Source organism: Phocoena phocoena, chromosome 20, assembly GCF_963924675.1.
Source record: "Phocoena phocoena chromosome 20, mPhoPho1.1, whole genome shotgun sequence".
Lineage (NCBI taxonomy): Eukaryota > Metazoa > Chordata > Mammalia > Artiodactyla > Phocoenidae > Phocoena > Phocoena phocoena.
Window position 1 is genome coordinate 57513671 of NC_089238.1, and position 20140 is coordinate 57533810.

A 20140-nucleotide genomic window follows, 5' to 3' on the forward strand; every position below is an offset into this window, starting at 1 on the left:
ACAATTCAAAATCAAATTAGCAGAATATTAAATATTTACAAAACTATATCTTTTAAAAATATTTATAAAGTTACATGCAATTTTGTAGAATTGACATAAAAGAATGGCTCAAAAATGGGAGAATTTTCCTTCATTCCTAAAAAGAAAATATGTCCAATAGAAGCTGGGAAGATTCTTGAGTGTACACGAGGTCTTCAGTTTCAGTACCAAAGCCTGTCTTTGTGCATCTAAGAACTTTACGCATGTGACGGGCTTCTTAACACCGGGGTGACCTGGCAGGCGCACCCCTCCCTCCAATAACAGTGTAGTAACATTGACCTTTGGCCTCAACCAGCACAGTACGTAGTTTGCGAGTGTTGATTAAAGATAACTCACTTTGATTCAGAACCTCGGGGCTTTTCAGTAACGGAGCCTCTTCAGAACCCATGGCTTTTAAATGTCCCCTGCCTCATTCACTGGGAGTCATCTGCACTTTGGAAAGGACGGCCAACCCGCTCAGGTTCCACAGGCCCATCCACTGGGACGGGTGGTCGAGCTGAGCTGGGTCAGGGTTTCCCTTACAACCTTTAAGACTTCAACACGTAACGCCATCAGTTATCAGCGTGTAAAACTAGCAAGGCATCAAATAAGCCACCACGGAAGCAGGAGGAGTGACAACGGCAGGGAGCGAGGAGGGCGTGGCCCACTTCCTGCTCAGCACGTGCTCACTAGCAACACTGCAGTGAGTGGACAGATGCAAGCCTCGGTCAGCCTGTGCTCCAACAGGAACGCATTACAGCTGCATAATGTCAGGCAAAGTTACTACCCGCTATGCATCTCCATACGTAGTGTGCCGTGTAAACTAGCTAGGTGGACTTCTTGCGATAAAGGACCTAGAACTCTAAACAGTGAATTAAAATACTGAACCTACTCACTACTGTGTTAACAAGCTGACTCGTGTAGTTTTTTGGAGATGACAAATGATGCTGGTTTTTTAAAATACCCAGTCACGTGTCTGCTTTCAAGAAAATAGCTTTTTCTTTATTATTCTAAGTGCTAGCTCCCATTTTCTCAGTGCTCTTTAGCAATTAGAAGTTTTTAACATTTATACACTTTCCAATGTTCAATATAATCATAAAATAAAAATTAGAAAATAAGGTAGAAAATTGAGTGTTCTGCTTTAAAAAAAAAAAAAAAAGATTAGTGTTTTATCCCAACGTTGTATTCTACTTCAATCTGTACATTCCACTTTCCCCATTCTTGGAGATAAAAAATGGGGTTAGAAACCTTAAAATATGACAGACTACACAGAGCAAAGTGGCTGGTGCCACACCTACCTGGTTGCCACAGCATTTGGAAACTGAGCCCACAATTTCAGGAAAATAAGTAGTTGAAAGGGTCAGTCTGATCTGTGTTTCTAGCTGATGAGGACGTCCTCTGAGGAAATGCCAAATGCTCTTTAGGCTCACTGACTGTGGTTGCTTCTGGAGAGAAATTTCATCAGAGAATACTGCTAGCAAATATTCCCAAGTTCAAGTATGCGATTCACTTGGGAAGAGGTCTCACGGAGCGGCAGCTGAATGCTTTGTGTCCTGGTGTCTCACATTTACGTTTTACCACTCTCAACTCGGAATGGCCTCACTGGAGACGTCACTCTGCACATGCACTTTCAAAGACAGCTGGAAGTTTCCCTAAGACTCTGATGACTGGAACACAGCCACACAATGTCTGAACTTATCTCCCTCAATTTGAATGTCATACTTCAAATTGAAGTTCGTTTTAATTTTTTGTCGTATTTAACGCTAACCTCTAATATTTATCAAAACAGTTATAAGGGTAACAACAGACACACTTTCATTCCCCAATGCTGACCACTGAAACGAAAAACCTAAATATGATTTTTTTCTTTTGTCATGAGACGGTTTTCAACAGTTTCACTGTGTTGAATGAAATAGGATTTATTTAAAATAGTTCTTTGTTTAAAAAACCAAAAATTTTAAAAGTTTGGCTTTCAGCACATATCCAGGCCACTGTAACGGCCTTCAGAAATATTAAAATCGTAAACATCAATGAACACTCTAAGTCTTCCTTAAACATAATAATGACAAGTTCCAGTCTAGTACTCTTTAAGGCAAAGTTGTGTCAGTTCTCGTAATTTTGACATTTTGTAGTGTTTATAATTTAAGAGATCAATGTAACATTCCCCCAAAATGCTGTTGTAAGCATCATTACTTCAAAACTGTATGTAATACTGTGTACCAGGAAGAGAGAGAAGAATACAGAGGTCTGTCAATTCTGCATTGCATAGAAATAAAACTCTACTAAAATAAAACTCTTAAAAACTCTACTAAAAGCCTTTCATTAAAAAAATGTAACAACTTTCTGCTTTCGTTTCCGTGAAGCAGGAAACTGATCTCAAAATTTGAAGGCTTACATCACAATGCCTCAAATTCTAGGGGATTCTTTTGATTTACACCAATTTTACATGAGGCTGATTGTCCCATTTGAAGAGTGGTCTGAGTATTGTGATTTTCTTTTTTTAAATAAATATTCAACTGGAAAATCCCTGGGCAAGACCTTACCAATCAATATTTTAATATTGAAGGCTTTAGCATTTAAAACAATATTGTTTGAGCAGAAAATTCCCTTTAGCCTGGAAGCTTTAAGTCCCTAACTTTCGGACCAAAAGCTCTCATTGCAATGGGGTGAAATTGAGAGCTGTGTGGTGGACTTTATTTCCCACCTTGGTAAAACTAGACTTCTGCAGATCTTGTAGCTCTGTCCTGTCAGTGTATTCTCTTTCAGAGTCTTACCACTTTCTATTGTAGTTTTCCAGGTAATTTTTAACGGAACTAACTATTGATACACAGCCTAATACAAAAGAAGTTGACAGGAGAAAATTTCAAATCGTTTGCTCAGAGACTATAGGACTGTATTATTGTTGTTGAAATGTCTGTCTCAAGTGTGAATCCATTAGCAGTGAGCCTTGGGGTCCTTGGGAAGTCCATGGGAGATAAAAGAACTTGCAAACTTGGCTAAGGATGTGCAGCATCCATCAGTGCCGCTCACGAGGTGTGCTGCTATCGCGTCTCTGCCAGAGTTCCTTCGTGGTGGAGGACGACAGGACTCAAAGCTCGGAAGGGCTGGGAAGGAAGGTGTCCTCAAAGCTTTGACTACTAGGGATTCTCTGGGACTTGGACCCTTTTAGAAATTAAGTTGTTGCAAGTAACTATTTCTATTTAATAATGTAGTTTAAATTTATTTGTAGGAGAAAAAAAAAAAGAAAAAAGAAAAAAAAACCCTGAAACTGCTACAAGTGCTTTTAGGGAGGGAAGGAAATACTAAAATCTCTGTTGTGTACTAAATCATGTAGCCTGCTGGTGCGGACTCTAAGAACGGATTCTCTGAGCGTCTTGCACTGACCGGTCTCGGGGAGTTTGTCTCCCAGAACTGCAGAGATGGACATCAGTTTCCATTCTTCGGTAGTGCAATCCTTAAAAAGCCCAGAGATTAGTACCTAACCACTTTAAGAACGAAACAGAACAGAACAGAACAAAGGCGACGTTTTCCCTCACCAGGGGTGTCAAGAGTCCGACTGGTAGAACTCCACTTGGAGAACTCCGACCTTCAGTTCTCGATTCCAACCTCACGTAGCTGCCCTGGAATTACGTGTGAGCCTAGAAGGACCAATTACGGCAATGCTCTTCAGGAGACGGGAGGTCTCTGCATTGCAACCAAGGGTGGAGGTGGCCAACTTTCACCCACAGTGGAGATACCCACTAGGCCAGTCCTGACATCAAGCTCCCGTCTAGGATTTTGGCAATAAAACTGAGTTTGATGCACTCCTACGCTAGGTTTTCTATCCAGTCTAGGAAAGTAAAGCACCTTTGGATTAGAAAGATTGAGCTCAACAGCAACTAGACTTCTCAGTTTTGTATTTAATTCTCCTTAGGTCTCCATGGCTTAATAGTGTCCTGTTGCCAGAGAAAAATATCAATCTGTAGAGTCCAGACTTTCTGCTGGAGGGGCATATTTCAACCTAAAAGTACCTGGAGGGGAGAAAAGAGAGATCAAATTTGAATCACCATAGAATTACTGCCATGACCTGTCCAAAGTCACTTCCAGAGCCACTGGAGGGGCATATTTCAACCTAAAAGTACCTGGAGGGGAGAAAAGAGAGATCAAATTTGAATCACCATAGAATTACTGCCACGACCTGTCCAAAGTCACTTCCAGAGCCACTGGTCAAGATCTGGGTGCTGGCTATCCAGACCACCTGTTCTGACCACTCCCAGCTCCCCTGGCTCCACCCCGCAGGCTGGACATTATCTTAACAAGTTTATCAAATCAGAGAAGGGGTGAAAAAGACTGAAGAGTTCCCAGTCTGTTTCTTCATTCTTTGGGAGCTCAGACAGCACAGTATTGGCCCCCTTCCTTGGGACAGGGCAAGGGAGGCCTGGCCGCCACCACAGGCCTCTGGGCTCGCTGCGTCAGGAGACGCAGCACCACCTCTATCAACGGGGGAGGGCGGGCCCACAGTCACTCCACCTGCCACCAGACCTGATTCCAAGTTGTCTGTAAAGCTCTCCAGGTGACTAAGGGGCACAGGCAGGTCTGGAACAACCCTCAAAAGTCTCCAGAAAGCAAGTGGCTGACTATCCAAGGTCGCACAGTGAGCAGTCGCAGGCTGGGACCAGTTTTCCCAACGCCCAGCCTAATCTTTCCAAGGAAAACAGCAAGAACAAACCTGGTGTGGTAACGACAGCAGACACACACTTGACTAAAGGAGACAAGAGTGAGTAGCAAAGGGGGAAGGAAGAAGATGCAGCACAGAGAGTAAGGACACCACGTAGCCGCCACACAACGCCCACGGCCACGGCCATGGCCACGGCCACTCTAGACGGGGGAAGAGAAGCGGGGACAGCGAGTTCCACCTGTAGCGCCTGAACTCGCATGCCACGCCCTCGGTTCTCAGTTAAACACCGGCGGCGGTGGCACTAAATCACCCATGCTTCCTCCCCAGTCACGTGGCACAAAAATAACAGGCCAAGGAGCCACTGGGCCACAGCCAGCGAGCCACACTCTAAAATGAGAAGCAGGCTGAAACCACAGAGACAGTCTCAGAACCAAAGCAGACCTTCTGGGGGCTGCACAGCCCATCAAGAGTTTCGTGCTTTTTCAGAGAGCATTTGAAAAACCACTTCTTGCTTGCTTTAAAAAAAAAAAAAAGGAAGTTGACTATTACTTTCACAGAAAGGACGCTCCTGTCTGGAGCTCTCCACCTCGGGGGCCTTTACCTTGCCGGTTGAAGTCCATGGACGGCTGCTTGCAGTCCTGAGCGCGGTGACCGGTGGCCCCACAGTTGTAACATGACAGATTCCCGCTCTTTTTGTGACTGGAGCCGTTGCTACTACCCACCAAGCCCTGGGCCTGGTAGACGCCCGCCGCCCCCATGAAGTTCTGCACGGGCGGGACGGTGAAGGCCGACTGGCCGCCCAGCACGGGCTCGGGGCCCACGCCGCTGCTGTAGGGCGAGTGCACGACCGGGAAGGCGCCGCCGCCGTACTGCTGGGCGCCCACGTAGCCACTGCCGCACATGGGACTGAACGGCAGGAACGGGAAGGGGAAGACGGACGGCCCCGAGAACGGGTGCTGGAAGTAGTTGGCGTAGCTGACAGTTAGGCCGCTCGAGCCGCAGCTCCCGCTGCAGCCGCAGGACGTGCACACGACGCAGCCGGGGAGCGGGGCGGGCGCGGGCTGCTGGGGCGCCGGCTGCTGCTGATGGTGGTGGTGGTGGTGGTGGTTCTGGGCCGAGGCGGGGAGGTTTCCGGGGGAGCCGCCGCCGCCGCCGCCGCCGCCGCCGCCGCCGCCGCCACTGCTGCTATAGAAGCTGCTTTCGGGGACCGAGGAGAGCGCGGGGCTGGAGCTGGGGGCGGGGCAGCTGGGCACGGTGGCCATGTTTGCAAAGGACGTGGCAGGGTGGCTACCGGCAGAGGCAGTGTTGCTGTTTGCGCAGAAGCTGCCCTGCAGGGGGCCCACGGGCCCACTGCTCATCGCAGAGAAGGCAGCTTTGGTGTTGGCTGTGTACAGAGCAGTCCGAGGGTTTATTATGGCAGGGGGCACGCTTATTTGCACGTTGCCGGAACAGGAGGTTTGCCCAGACACGGCAGAATCTGCAGGGACAGATGAAGACACCAGAAGTTTGATGGGTGGCCGAGCCACATGGAAGACGGTGCTGGACGTCCCTGCGGCAGCAGTGCTGGTCTCCACCACCAGGGCCGGCTGCTGTGCCGGCTTCATCACCCTGTCGAGGGCGGACGCGTGGACGACTTTGGTGCGGGGACCAAAGGAGACAGTGGGCGACACAGAGCTGCTCTCGGTGAGTCCGGAAAGGACCTGCATGGGCTGATGGGGGGTGGACGCGGGTAGCATGTCCATCATGGTGCCGCCAAAGTTCTTGTCCACTTTGATGCCGCTTCTCGGTCCGGAGACTTTACTGCGCTCCTCGAGAGACAGCAGCGAGTGCACAGAGGACGAGAGGAGCTTCATGTCCGCGCCCCCCCTCTCCGCCTTGTGCACGGAGTTCAGCATCCGGATGGGCGCGATGTGCGAGGCCGCCGTCATCATCTGCGGGGGCAGCGGGTGGTGGCCCGACGGGTTGGAGCCTGCTTCGTTCTGCACGGGGAGGACCTGGGCTGTGGGCCTGGCGGAACTTGAAGTGAAATGGTTCAGCAGCATCACCGGCTTCTCCTTGTCAGAGCCCTCCAAGTGGATCTCCACACCTAGAGAGGCGGAAACAGCGTCAGCACAGCTTCCGCAGACCAGGGCGGGGCGGCACAGCGCGAGCCACACGGGGCGTGCTTACGTCTGTCGTTCTCCTCCGCGCTGTCCGAGCTCTCTTCCCGGGCCTGCACGCCCATCGGGCTGGGCGAGGAGCTGGAACACTCGGAGGAGCTGCCTTCCCGGGCCGTCTGGTGCGGAGGCTGCGCCACCTCCACCCGCAGCGCTGCGGAGAAGGCACAGGTGACAGCCCGGAGGTGGCACCTAGGTCCGCGAGCCACGGGATGCCGACGGGGGCTGTGCCAGCCGGCGCCAACCGCGCCCTCCCCTCCCACCCGCATGCATGCCTATCGGGCTCATTTTCTATCCTGTCCCTATTCATACAGGGCTGAGGCTCACAAGCCCGCCAGGCGGCAGACGCACACGTGGCCGTGCTCTCAGCCTCCCCAAGCAGACGCTGCAGGACAGGAAAAGGACCCCCAAACCACCGGGTGCTACAACAGCCGCACTCCACAGACAGACACCTCCGTTTTCTGAGGACCGGGGACATAAGACCTTTTCAGTCAAATAAGCACTGAAAAGATGCAATGACATTTTTTCTTCCTGGTTTACTGTCACTCTTGGTATTTCTAGTGCATGAGGAAAACAGCAGAACAGCTGTTACCGTGACCCTCCCCCTCCTGCCGAGGAGAGGACGGCAGGGAGAAGAGGAGGAAGGCTGGTGGCTCGGCATCAGGGACTTCAGGATGGACCTGCAGGGCGATGGCCTAAAACCGCCTCCACACCTGCCATGGTCGGGGGGGGGGGGGGGGGGGGGGAGAGGCTTTCATCTGTTTTGCATACTTCCTACTCTCTCCCTTTCACCAGAGCAGTTTCTGGGTCTAACGCTTTTGCCCAAACCACTTCAGGCGAGTCACCAGTCTCCAGCTCCTAACACAAACGTCCCTTCTATTTTCCTGTCGCAGAAACTATAAAAGCTAAAATAATGAAAAGTAACTCTTAAGTATGAGAAAATGGAAACAGAAAAGTCCCAATTTTGAGACTTCCGTGGTGGCTCAGTGGTCAAGAATCCACCTGCCAATGCAGGGGACACGGGTTCAAGCCCTGGTCAGGGAACTAAGATCCCACATACCGCGGAGCAACTAAGCCCGTGCGCCACAACTACTGAGCCCACGAGCCTAGAGCCCGTGCTCTGCAACAAGAGAAGCCACTGCAACGAGAAGTCCGCGCACCACGATGAAGAGTGGCCCCCGCTCGCCGCAACTAGAGAAAGCCCGCGCACAGCAACAAAGACCCAACGCAGCCAAAAGTTTAATTAATTAATTAATTTAAAAATAAAATAAACTAAAATAATGAAAAGTAACTCTAAGCACTAGGAAACAGAAAGGGAAAAGGGGCGTGACCTGCGGCCTGGCCCTCCTCCGAAGGGTCCCAGGTCCAGGCGCGCCCGGCCCCACCCACCTGCAGCATGGCTGCTTCGCACCGGCTGCACAGGCCCCACGTGGCTGGTGGGGGGAACGCGGGCCACTCCGCTGCTGCTGACTGGGGGAGGGGCCGAGGGGTTCAGGCACCGTTTCTCTGACTTCTCCCTGTGCGACAGGAAAGCACAGCAACAAGCGAGCGTTCAGTTCTGCTGCAGAGCCTCTCCGCGTTTCAGTCTCTACTTAATAAGGCTGATTTCCGCCAAAATAATCTCCAGGGTGGAAGATAACGCATTCTGACTTCTCAGATTCACTCTAAAGGGTCCTTCCTAGCAAACCAAAGCCACATTTGTAGAATCTTAAGAGCATTAATTAAGGTTTGATAAGCAATCAGCAGTAATAAGTCCTAGCGTCTGTTCCGCATGTTAGAAACTAAAATGAAGACACATTCCGTAAACAATCTCACACTCACTTCTCCAACTCCAGCTGAGTCTTGAGCTTCTTCTTTGCTCCCATGGTGAGGGATTCAAATTTATTTAGATCTTCTTCCGTGAGGCTCAGAAACTTCCACAGAAGAAACAAATTACAAAGTGTGAGAATTAATTAGGATTCTGAAGACAAAGAACTTGGAGTTTAATTTCATAAACGTATTCTACCTCTAGGATATGTAAACAGATCAAACTTAAGTAGATAATAAAAGACTGGGGATCGCTGTCAAACATTTACTTGCTAAATGACTTGGTGTCCAGGGTCCAAAATATAAGACGCTCATTGTGCGTCCGAGGGTCACGGGCTGTGCCCACTGAGCCTTCAGCACAGGCGTCCGAGTGACAGCTGGGTGAAGACTGGGCACCTGGAAGGTCCGTGCTATGCGGGCAGGAGACTGAAACAGTGTTCTGCGTCTCAACTGCTGCAGAGATGCAGCTGGTGGAAGTGTCTCCCCTCCCGGGGCTCTCCCTCCAGCGATAGGAGCAGTCTTCTTTAGTGGCTCTTTTTTCTTGAGATCATGGTCATTTTAGGGACAACAGCAACTTTGTTGGGTAGCCAATGATCCAGAAAAGTAGATGCCATCCAAACTGAACGGCGACCTAACTCACTGGCCTCATTCTAAGAAAAAAGATGATACTTGGTTCTCACAACGGTCCATAACATGATTTGTGATCTTAGCCTTTTCAACTCATACATTACGCTAAAACTTTTTCAACTGATCATGACCAAGGTTAGTAAAATCTGTTGTTTTTAAGACTTGTGAATCCTAAACTGAGAGTATTGAAAATTTACTTAAAATGTGTTTTTTATTAGCAGTAAAAGCTTGATTTCTAGATTCTTCAATTGCAGATTTTTGGACAAACGAAACGTTTGCAGAGATAAAAGGCACCAAGTCACTTCATCCAGCAGGGGGAGCTCAGAGTTCAAACATCACATACAGGTCCGATTTACTTTTACCATTAACACTGAAACTTAAGAAATTTCAGAATTTTTTAACAGTGAAAAAATGCTCCTTGTCAAAACTGTATTGTAAAAGATAACTGCTATGTAGGATTTCTTGAAAGACATAAAATTCATCTATTCCTTTAGCTCTAAGAGCCTACATGAAGGCAGGTCATCAGACAACCCTTTTGCACTGGGCTCTTGTAAAAGGCTACGCTGAGGGGCGTCTAAGAAAGGGGGACGCGGGGCCCACAATTCACTACCTCTACCCACTGAAGGGCTGCTGGAGACATAGCCCTCAGTCACAGACAGTGAGCGTCTCGTTTGGGAAGACCCCAAACTATCTTAAGAAAGCTGTTTGTTCACAGACAACTGTGATCCAGCGTTTGCTTCAGCTGCAGGTAGCCTCCAAATTCAAATCCACGGCCCCTCCAGCAAGCTCACGGGACTTGTGGGGACGCGCATCTGCAGGTGTTGAGGACCAGGTGGTATGACCTCCACGACACACACGCTGCAGAAACCCAACTCAGTTCCTCTAGGAATGAAGGAATGAGGTCCAAAGAATGACGGGTTACCTGAGACAACAAGCACATTCTCGCTGCCTGCTAGTAACCAACGTACCTTCTCCATCGTGAGCTGTTTAAAGACGGGGTAGTACTTGTGCAAACGCAGTTTCCGAAGCCAGTCTAAAATCCCATTTTGCTCCTGGGTCTGCGGGGCCTGCAGGCTGGAAGGCATCAAGATAGCGGGCGAGCTGTCCATCGGGGTCCGGTAGGCCAGAGCTGAGCCTGCACCCCCCGCGTGTGAGCAGTGGGGCAAGGCGGACGTGCTGGCCGAGTGCTGCCCGTGATGCTGGGTGCCGCCCTGAGACGACGGGATGCCGGCCACTCCGCACACAGGCCTGCGAGGACAGCAGACAGGTAGTTTTCAAAAGACCACGGCCTCCACCGAGGACCAGCTCCTACAGCCTGGACTGCATCTGCAGCCATGTCCACTGCTGGCGCCAGAGCTACTGCCACCACCACCCTGGGGTGAACGTCTGAAGGTGTGGACGTGTGCGTGCACGGACGTGTGTGTACCCATCTAGATGCTGCACTTGAGTACGTGTGTACATGTTACGTATATGTACGCGTCTGTGTGTCGCCACCAGACCTGTGGCTTTGCTGCCTAGTTTCTTTCTGTTGCTTCTATCACAGGATGATACTGATAATCATATATTAAAACTCCAAAATCTTGAATATTCGTTAATTTTTTTTTTTTGAAAAGTAAATTCTAGAAAGCTGAAGGACCAAAGCATCACCCTCTGTCCCTGCCCCTTCCACACTAAACTGACATATTACATGTTTACACACACCAGGCAGAGGGTGAAGGAAGTCAGCACCTTCAAAGACCTCATTACCTGACTAGAGCTCACGGAACCGTGTGTGTGTGTGCGCGCGCACGTGTGTACGCCCCGTCTGTGATGTCAGCCCATTTTAATGCTGGCTGTCAGTCCAGACGTGCAATCTGTCTGTCACCCGCGCACTGCCGCCATCACTGTCGGGCCCCGTGCTGGCAGAGGGACCTCCAGAGCAGCAACTCTGGCCCTTCGTGGGCTTAATCACTCCCCAAGAGCTTGTAAAAATGAAGATTCTCAGAAATTTTGGTTTCCTAGAATGTGCAGGGCCCAGAAACTGGCATTTGCAATAAGGGTCTTTGGGAATTCTAATTCCAGGGGCTCCGAGAACCACTTTTTTTTTTTTTTTTTAAGAAATCAAAAAGTGGATTATCTCTATCCAATTCTTCTCTCAATATTATTATTCAAGACTAAGATCAAGAGTGACTTAACTCTAGAAACAACTCTTTACACAAAATGAAAAGTAAGCTCTGTAATAAGGCTGACTGGAAATGTGTTGGTTACACGGTAGAAGTCTCACCTTCCAGACACGCCCATCACGGTACCGACTTTAGACAGGGAAGGGTTGCCAGGACCTACAAGTTAAAATAGGTATAATTTATTTACAGACCATAAAAATGGTTCTACTTTTATTCAATTATATTTTACAAACTCACTTGGACTTTGAAGCTGTTGGGTGGGAGATGAAGTGCTGAAAAATTTCTTAACGTGGTCATTTTTTAATATCTGAGAAGGTAACGCAGCCAAATACCTAGAAATGAAACAGAGTGGTTTTATCAGCATCAAAACGTGTTACCAAAAAGTAACTGGGAGAGAAATTTTAATTTTCAATTAAGAGACATATATAGCAGAGGAACACTAAACCGAAGTGCCTTAACCTATATTCTTCCTGCCTTCTTCAGTTTTATTCTTGGTGCGATTCATACTGTTTCCTGGTGCCCCTTTTCCTTACTTACACTGTGTTACGCTGTATGAATCGAGTCTCTCAGGGCCCACAACCCGGGCCATGAGCACCGCTGGGGCCGTCACAGCTGCTGGGGGGCACGCTGATGTTGGCCCCAGTCCCCGGGGCCCTCTGTGCGCATGTACAAGACCAACGCGCCAGGACGTCATCAAGGGTCCAGAGCCACTGGGCCCAGGAGACTTTTTATTAGGTCCTCCTTTTATCCTTTCAACTACAGGGCAGAGGCAGATTTTATTTCATTAAGACCGTCAAAATTACATTAAATGGTGGCATACACTTTGAAATTCCTTCACTTATATATTCTCAAAATCACGCCTAGATTATTAACATCCTTCAAATTCTCCATAACTGATGAAAACCCCTAGAGGCAAACAGGAGACCTGAACCATCCAGACCGCATGTCACCTGAGGAGCCCCTCAGATGCCTGGGCAGCTCACGTCGGGCCCCGCCCGCGCCACAGAGGGCCATCGGCGGCCGCCCGCGCCGTGGCCTTGGGTGGGGTGACGAGCATTACCTCAGGTCCGCTTCCAGATCCATGTGGTTTCGCTCTACATAGAATGCATCTGGGCCAGCTAAGCAAGGAATGAATTTCTCCAAATTTTCTTCAGGACACAGCTGAGATAACTGAAAGACGAAAAGGCATAGGAAGTATGTCACAATTCATCTTACAGAACCAGAACTCCTCACTGTGGGAAACACTTGGGCAGGTACTGGCTGCTGACACCTGCTGCTGTGATTCTGGGAGCCACCTGGGCTTCTGCGTCCACGTGGGACGCAGGGAGCAACAACCCACCACAACATCAAGAAGCAGCTCGACACTCCACACAGCCGTGCCTGCTCTTGAGCCCAGCAGAGGGCTGAGCTGCAAGGCCACCATGTGAACCGAATTCCAAGACGGACCTGCCCCTCTGAGGACACAGGGCACGTGAACTGTCTCAGCCGTGGCAGAGCCCGCGGGAGAGATGGCTGCCATACAGGCAGGCAGAAGAGATCGGCTGGGATGAGCGCCTCCCCACAGGCTGAGTGTGCGTCAGACAGCAGTCAGCCCGGAGCCCAGACGCAGGGGGCCTGTGTCCTCATTCCCGAGCTCCCTTCCACAGGCGGGGAGGCTGGGAGAGTCTGCACAGGTGGCACAGGGGTGGGGCGGCTGCCCCTGGGGCTGAGGCTGGAAAGCCCGCAGGCCTTTCCCTGGAGCCCGCTCTCAATCCAAAGCAAAAAGCCCGCAAGCCGCCGGGGGCGGGGCGAGACCGCTCGTGCTCCCAGAGCACAAGCAAAAGCCCCCGTTTCTGGGGCGGAGGCAGAAGGCCTTCAGGCCTCTGGAGGAGGAGGGGAAAGTCCTCCCGGCACCAGGTCACAGGCAGAGACACCCTGCTTCTCAGGGAAGATGAGAACACAACCCCTCTGGCCCCAAGGAAGGGGCAAGAAAGCCCTCCTGAGCCGAGTCAGCTGCTGCTGGGGAAGGAAGGGGCCGGGACGCTGAGAAAGGCCCCCCACGACCCCGTGGCTAGAGCTGGGGCTGCACCGGCAGGACAGGGAACCACTCCGACCCTCACCGAGCATCCATCACCACGCCACAAGTAACAGCAGTCTCCCCAGGGAGGGAGGAGTCAACGGAGCGGGGAGACGCCCTCTGTGCCGCAGGTGGAGCAAGACTACTCCAGGCTCCTCTCGAGGCTCAAGGGAGCAGCAGGCCTCCCTGGAGGAACCTGAGGCCTGTGGTGCAACAGCAAAACCCAAACCCAGCCCCGCTCCCGACGAGACCAACCTGAAGCCCCGCCGCTGGTGCAACAGGTGCAGCAGCAGGCCCGTCTGCAGGCTAGTTTCTAGACGTGACGTCTAACGTTCAGTCAAAAATTGTAAGATGAAAAAGAGGGGGCGATCTATCGTCAAGATAATCATCGGAGCCAGACTGGAAAATAACCCAGATGTTGGCACTATCACACAGGACTTGGAATAACTATGCTGAACATACTAAAGGACTTCGTTTAAAAACATGAACAACATGCGTGAACGAGTGGGAAATGTCATCAGAGAGACGGAAACTTTCTATTAAAAGACGTTATCAAACGGAAAAGCTACAGAAAACAAAAGAACAAAAAACCCCAAAACCATGGTACTAGAGACGAAGAATACAGCTCGTCGGCAACCTGGGTAGAGCTGAGGAGAAACGTAAGTAAACTTGAAGACGGGGTCACGTACACATGACTCAAGGCCCGGAAGAAGAGAGAGTGGGGCAGGAGAAATATCTGAAGAGATAATGGACAAGAAGTTTCCAACATTACTGACAGACAGCAAGGCAGAGACCAGGAAGGGCAGAGAACCCAAAGCCAGGTGAGTATCAGCCACTGCAAACACCCAGACAAAAGAGTGGCAAAGTCGGCCGGCATCAGCGGAGTCCAGAGAAGTGCTTTTTCACAAGACAAGAGGATAGGCACAAAGGAGAGGAAATTCAGTGTTCTAAGTGGTGCAGAGGAAACAGGGAACCCCCGGGGAGGATCACTAATCAATCCTAGAAAGCACGGCACTGTGGCGTCCTTCAGTGCATGGCAGGCCTAAATAAGAGGCACACTCAAACAACTTCTGCCCAAGCTTCTCAAACAGGATCCATCAACTCGATTCTGTCCTACAGGATTATATCCTTAATTTCATAATTAAATTGCAAGCCAACTTTGGAGACACTTCAGCTATGTTATTCCACACAACAAAGGTGACTGCTTCAGCTGAACAACTGCGGCAAAGACAGTGGTTCACTGCTCCGGCACAGGCCAGGCCAGGGGACTTTAGACACACAGGTGTCTACGTATATAACACGTGTACGTGGGGGTAAAGAAGTAATTCTTTAGTAGTGCAGCTTGTTCAAACGGTATTTTTTGAATCAATTTTAAACCAAACAGGTTGTACGTCATCTGTATTTCAACTTTAAAAAATAAAAACAAACAGGAAAATTCAATATGTAAACGGAATAAGGTGGAAAAAGGTGAAGTGTCTGCCCACTGCCGCCACGTGAGCCCCTCACTCAGCCTCGGCTGAGCTGTAACAAACCACCACCAGCCAAACACCCCTTGGGCACCTTCACACTCGCATCTTTCTGTCCCATCTCGTTCTCCGCAACCGGAAGGAATGTGGACCGTGGCCCTGAGGGCCACTCGCCCTGTTGGAGCACGAATCCCCGGCACTGCACCCGCTGAAGGCTGCAACCACGGAAATTACCTGGCAGTCCAGTGGACCGTGGGGAATGAGACCCTTTTAATTTTTGTAAGAGCCCTTAAATCACCTTACCTTTGAAATAAATTCAGTCACTTCAGAGGAAGATTTGGTTACTGATGTTACTGAAGAATCAGACCACAAGACCTTAAAAACAAATAAACAAACAAACCTTAAAAACAGACGCCACATACTTAATTCCCAACACACTTGTCCAGGGATTCGTGGCCGGTACAGGCGCGGTAGTGGGACAAGCCCTAGTGCGCCTCTCGCATGGGGCGTTTATGTACCCCTTGGCTTGTTACAGAAAGAATGTTCACGTAACTCAAGTGCATTAAAGCTTAACTTCCTGTTTTGCGCAATTATTCAAGGATCAGTGTTATCACTCAAGCTGCTCCCCAAAGCGTCAGAAAGTCCCTGCCGACCCCGACTGCGAGTATGTGTGTGAGCACATCATCCTCACGTGTTCAGGTCAGTCCACGCAACTGTGGATGTGGAATCAAGAAATTACCGGAAACGAGCTCATCCAAACAGTAAGTACTCCATACGTGTTCAGTGCTGGGGGCGTGCTGACGGGAGGAGGCCAGGTCCCAGCCCTCAGGAATCTGACAGAACTGGGGGGGTGACACAGGCCAGGGCAGTCAGTACCAGAATTGCGGGGAACATCCTCCATCGCAGGGGGCGGGGGAAGAATTCGGGGAGAAAACATCAGAAAGGTCTTTCTGGAAGTTCTACAAAGCCCGGTGTGTCTGTTTTCCCTTCCTGCACCTACGACAGCAGCAGTTTTAGTTCATGACTCCACAAATGGACTGTAAGTTCCCCGGGGCAGAGGGCTTTCCTGCACCGGGGAAAGCGTGAGCTGAACTCAGAAGGCGCGAGAAGGACAGAGGGGACAGGATGAGATGGGAGGGAAGCAGGGTCCATAACAAGAAGGGTTAAACCATGAACGAGGACGTTTACCCTAAAATCCAGAAGGAGCGTTGGAGGATTACAAGTCGGGAAATAAAATGACTGAGTGTATTTTATCACCAATAGGAAAGCGTTGTATTTACACTGATTTAGAGAAAAGAGGTTGGAGACACCAAACAACTCTCATGCTCTCCTCCCACCCCGCGCTGGCCTTCATCTTCTGAGAAGCGGCCCAGCATGTTTGCTGACGGTCTCCGGGGCCTGAAGCGCTGGCCGTCTCTCCTCTCTGTTGAAATTCACGTGAGTTCCTCTCTGCTCTGGTGGCTGTCACATCACGTAACAATTACTAAGGTATGTTTTTCAAGCCCCCACAAAATACAAGCCAATCAAGGAAAGGGACCTCTCTTCTTCGTCTCTGAATTCCCTACGCCTCCCAGAATTGATCAAGGCAAGTGCTGGCATTTCTGAATGAAGGTGCTGTGCCATCCAAAATCTACCTACACTAAAATCAAAGTACCTACGCCATTTTTTCTGTCTAAAATAATTAAATCTTTTAACAACACGAAAAGGAAGTTTGGGGGAGAGTGAGCTGCTCCCCACATAAAACACCAGTAACATCCATGATTAAAGGTGAGAACTTGCTAGCATTAGATGTGTGACCCAAAGTACAGCTGTCGTGGTTTTCTAAGTAAAACGTGCCGCATGTCACGTGGCACGAACGCACCCTAACCCAACTAAAGCGTGAAGTCCAACACCCAAATGGCGAGCACGGCACGGACACACCATTCTATGCTGAAACAGACAGTCTGCTTCCCCGACAATTATATATTTTAAATAGGCGCGACTGTTCTAGGTTGTCTGCTCCTGGTATATTTTTCTCTGACTTCCAAAAGGACTTGCTGCTCCAACCAGGGGCAAGGGCTGGAAACCAGCAGACCTCAGCAGCACTCTGCACTGCAGGTGACGCAGGCTGGCCTGACCCAGTCCCCTGGAGGGGCACGGACACGGGAGAGCAGCCTCGCACTGTGCCATGTGCTAGAGACACGTGATCTACCACGTCCAAGACAGCACCGATCCTAAGCTACCCTGCTGCTGATGTACCACCAAGAAGAAACACTGCCAATCAGCACAGTATTTTTCAACCACCCATAGTCGCTCCAAGAGCCACTGAGACCTGCTGAGATGGATTTTAATGTATCTTAAACATACACAAAAAAGCATGGGGACTTCCCTGTGGCGCAGTGGTTAAGAATCCGCCTGCCAACCCAGGGGACACGGGTTCGAACTCTGTCCTGGGAAGACCCACACGCTGTGGAGCAACTAAGCCCGCGAGCCACAACTACTGAGCCTGCGCTCTAGAGCCTGTGAGCCACAACTACCGAGCCCGCGTGCCACAACTAATGAAGCCGGCGTGCCTTGAGCCTGTGCTCTGCAACAAGAGAAGCCACCGCAATGAGAAGCCCGCGCACCACAACAAAGACCCAACGCAGCCAAAAAAAAAGAAGCACAGTATGCACAGAGTACATAAGGGTACTGAGGATTTCTTCACACTCAGGGTCTAACTCCTCTGACCCACTGTCCATCTCAGCTCTCAGCACCCTCTGGAGAAGGGGGAGCAGCGTCTTCTTCACTCACACAGGCAGCAGCTCAGGCAAAGGCCCTGCCACTGCTCAGGCCACAGCCCTCACGTGAGCAAGCAGCCCAGTGCCACCAGACCTGCCACCAGACCTCTGAGGACCTCTGAAGTCGAATACAAGGACAGGCAAAGCAGTCACAAAGAACAAGGCAGCCTGGAGGTGGCACGGACCATGCACTCAAAACTCGCTTTTAAAACTAAAAACTATCAACGGTATTCTCAGCGAACTAAGAGCAGAAAGCATCGCCAAGAACAGGATGCTATGAAAAAAGAATCGCCAGGGAACAGAGGTCTCTGTTGTTAAAAACAGGACAGCAGAAGTGAAACATTCACTTCAAGAGATGGAAGATGAGGGAATCTTCCATAGGATAGATCAAAGAAGTCAAAGGGAAAGAAAATAGAGGAAAAAAAAATAAAACAGAGGACCAGTCTTGAGGTCCAACAGGCAGACAGCAGGAGTTCCAAAACAAGAAAACTGAGAGAAACAGGACAGAGGAAATCAAAGGGAATGATTCAAGAAAAGGAACTCAAATTAATGGACTTAAGTTAAAAGGGCTGACTTGCATCTCAGCACAGTGGATGATAACCTATACCCAAGCCTGGCTCTGAGAAATGTGCAAAGGCTTGGGACTAAGAGAAGATCCTAAAACCTTTAGAAATTATAAAACAGGGCCAACACTGGATCAGGAGTCAGAGCAGATCCATGCTTCTCAACAGCAACACTGCAAGACAGTAAAGAAGAAGTGCTTCCGAGTTCCTAAGGAAAAATGACGCCTGGTCTAGAACTGTATTCCCAGTCACATGTCAGGTCAGATGGATGAAGACACTGCCAAACATGAAAGCCAGAAACTGTACCTCCCCGGGACCCTTTCTAAGAAGCTAGTAGAACAACTATTAAAACCTAGAACTAACCCAAGGCAATAGATGAATTAAGAGCTGAGAACAGGGTATCAGAGCCAGGAGGGAGGAAGGGACCCCGCGGGTGATGGTACGGGGGGCCCCGCAATGAGACTGCACCAGGCCGAGTCCAGGTCGGAGCAGGGCCGTAGCTCCAGAGATGAAACCAATGGAATGCCGGATGCATTTGAACACAACCAGGGAAAACTTTAGGGGTGACTTTGTTTTCTAAGTACTTGTTCACAAGCAACAAACAAACAAAAAGAGACAATTAACTCCAGGTAGAATAAAGTATCGGAAAGGAAAGGTACTAAATAAGCATATACCACATGGCTTGGGTAGCAACAACCTTCACACAGTCAGGCTAATTATCATACAAGCAATGAGGTGTATTATCACAAGAAACAGTTCCCTGCGCCTCCGGGTGATGTAGGCACAATTACTGGACTCTCTGCACACACAGAGCTGACGAACACAACTAAAGAAAAAAAAAATAGTTGTCAAGACTCAACCTTAGCTAATAGTGATAAAATGTTCAGAGCAGTTAAGATTGTTTCAAGATGAAAAACTTCTAAAGAAAAGATACAGCACTAAAATAAAATGTAACGTCTGGGTTCTTAACGAAGACTGGCATAAAAAGAATGGGTGTTTTAATTAGCATTGCTCCACAGTTCCTTTTAAGTCAATACAACTCTCCCGTCTACAGGCGTTTCAAGTGTTCGGGTAATCTTCTGATGTTTTTTTCCCACCCTGTCCTTCATGTGTAATAAGTATACTTTAAAAAAGTTTTAGTTATTCAACAGTGAATTTGGAAAAGCTGGTAAAATTTGGACATTTCACATGTACACAGATATAAAATAATTTTTGTATTTTAAAAGATTCTGTCATTTTCTTCCTGTATTTGCTTTCCTCAGTAACTAGTAATTACAACTTCAGCAAAAACAAAACGAACTCCATGAAAAAAAAGAACAGGAAACTCAAACTCCTGCTTGCAGTCCATTTGTTACTTACGTCTTCCTATAAAATAACCACCTTTCATTTGTATCCTGGAAAACAATGACACATGAAAACTAAAAGTAGAGATAAACAAAGCCGAGAAAAAGGGGAGGGGGGGAAGTCACTGACTTCTCCTTGAATGAGTGAAAGCTTTCAGAAAAAGCCGCTTCTCGAGTCTTCCTATATTGTCAGCAACAGAGGGTACATCTCACCGTGGTTAAGGCAGAGACTCCTAATAAAGTTCTTTATTGTTCTGGCCACAAGTACGATAGCTATTTATATCCATGTTCAAAAGACAACCTATTTAAAGGACAATTTATCCTAATTATTTAGGGCTCTGTGGACAAAAATTAATCCTCAGGTAAACTTCTTTCTTTCTTTCTTTCTTTCTTTTTTTTTTGGCTGCATTGGGTCTTCGTTGCTGTGTGCGGGCTTTTCTCTAGTTGCAGCAAATGGGGGCTACTCTTCACTGTGGTGCACGGGCTTCTCATGGTGGTGGCTTCTCTTACTGTGGAGCACGGGATCC

At 49.1% G+C, this 20140-nt stretch overlaps 1 protein-coding gene across 1 annotated transcript in view; it reads right to left on the reverse strand.

Moving 5' to 3' along the window:
- Positions 1–3972: 3972 nt before the first annotated feature.
- ZCCHC14 (zinc finger CCHC-type containing 14) overlaps positions 3973–20140 on the reverse strand; it is a 55920-nt gene continuing 39752 nt past the window's right edge. The window contains exons 4-13 of the mRNA XM_065898884.1: positions 15252–15323; positions 12487–12596; positions 11664–11758; positions 11528–11582; positions 10233–10512; positions 8653–8744; positions 8221–8348; positions 6845–6985; positions 5277–6761; positions 3973–4028 (exon numbers count right to left, since the gene is read on the reverse strand). Coding sequence (XP_065754956.1) covers positions 3973–4028; positions 5277–6761; positions 6845–6985; positions 8221–8348; positions 8653–8744; positions 10233–10512; positions 11528–11582; positions 11664–11758; positions 12487–12596; positions 15252–15323 — 2514 coding nt within the window. The remainder of the gene's footprint in view (positions 4029–5276; positions 6762–6844; positions 6986–8220; positions 8349–8652; positions 8745–10232; positions 10513–11527; positions 11583–11663; positions 11759–12486; positions 12597–15251; positions 15324–20140) is intronic.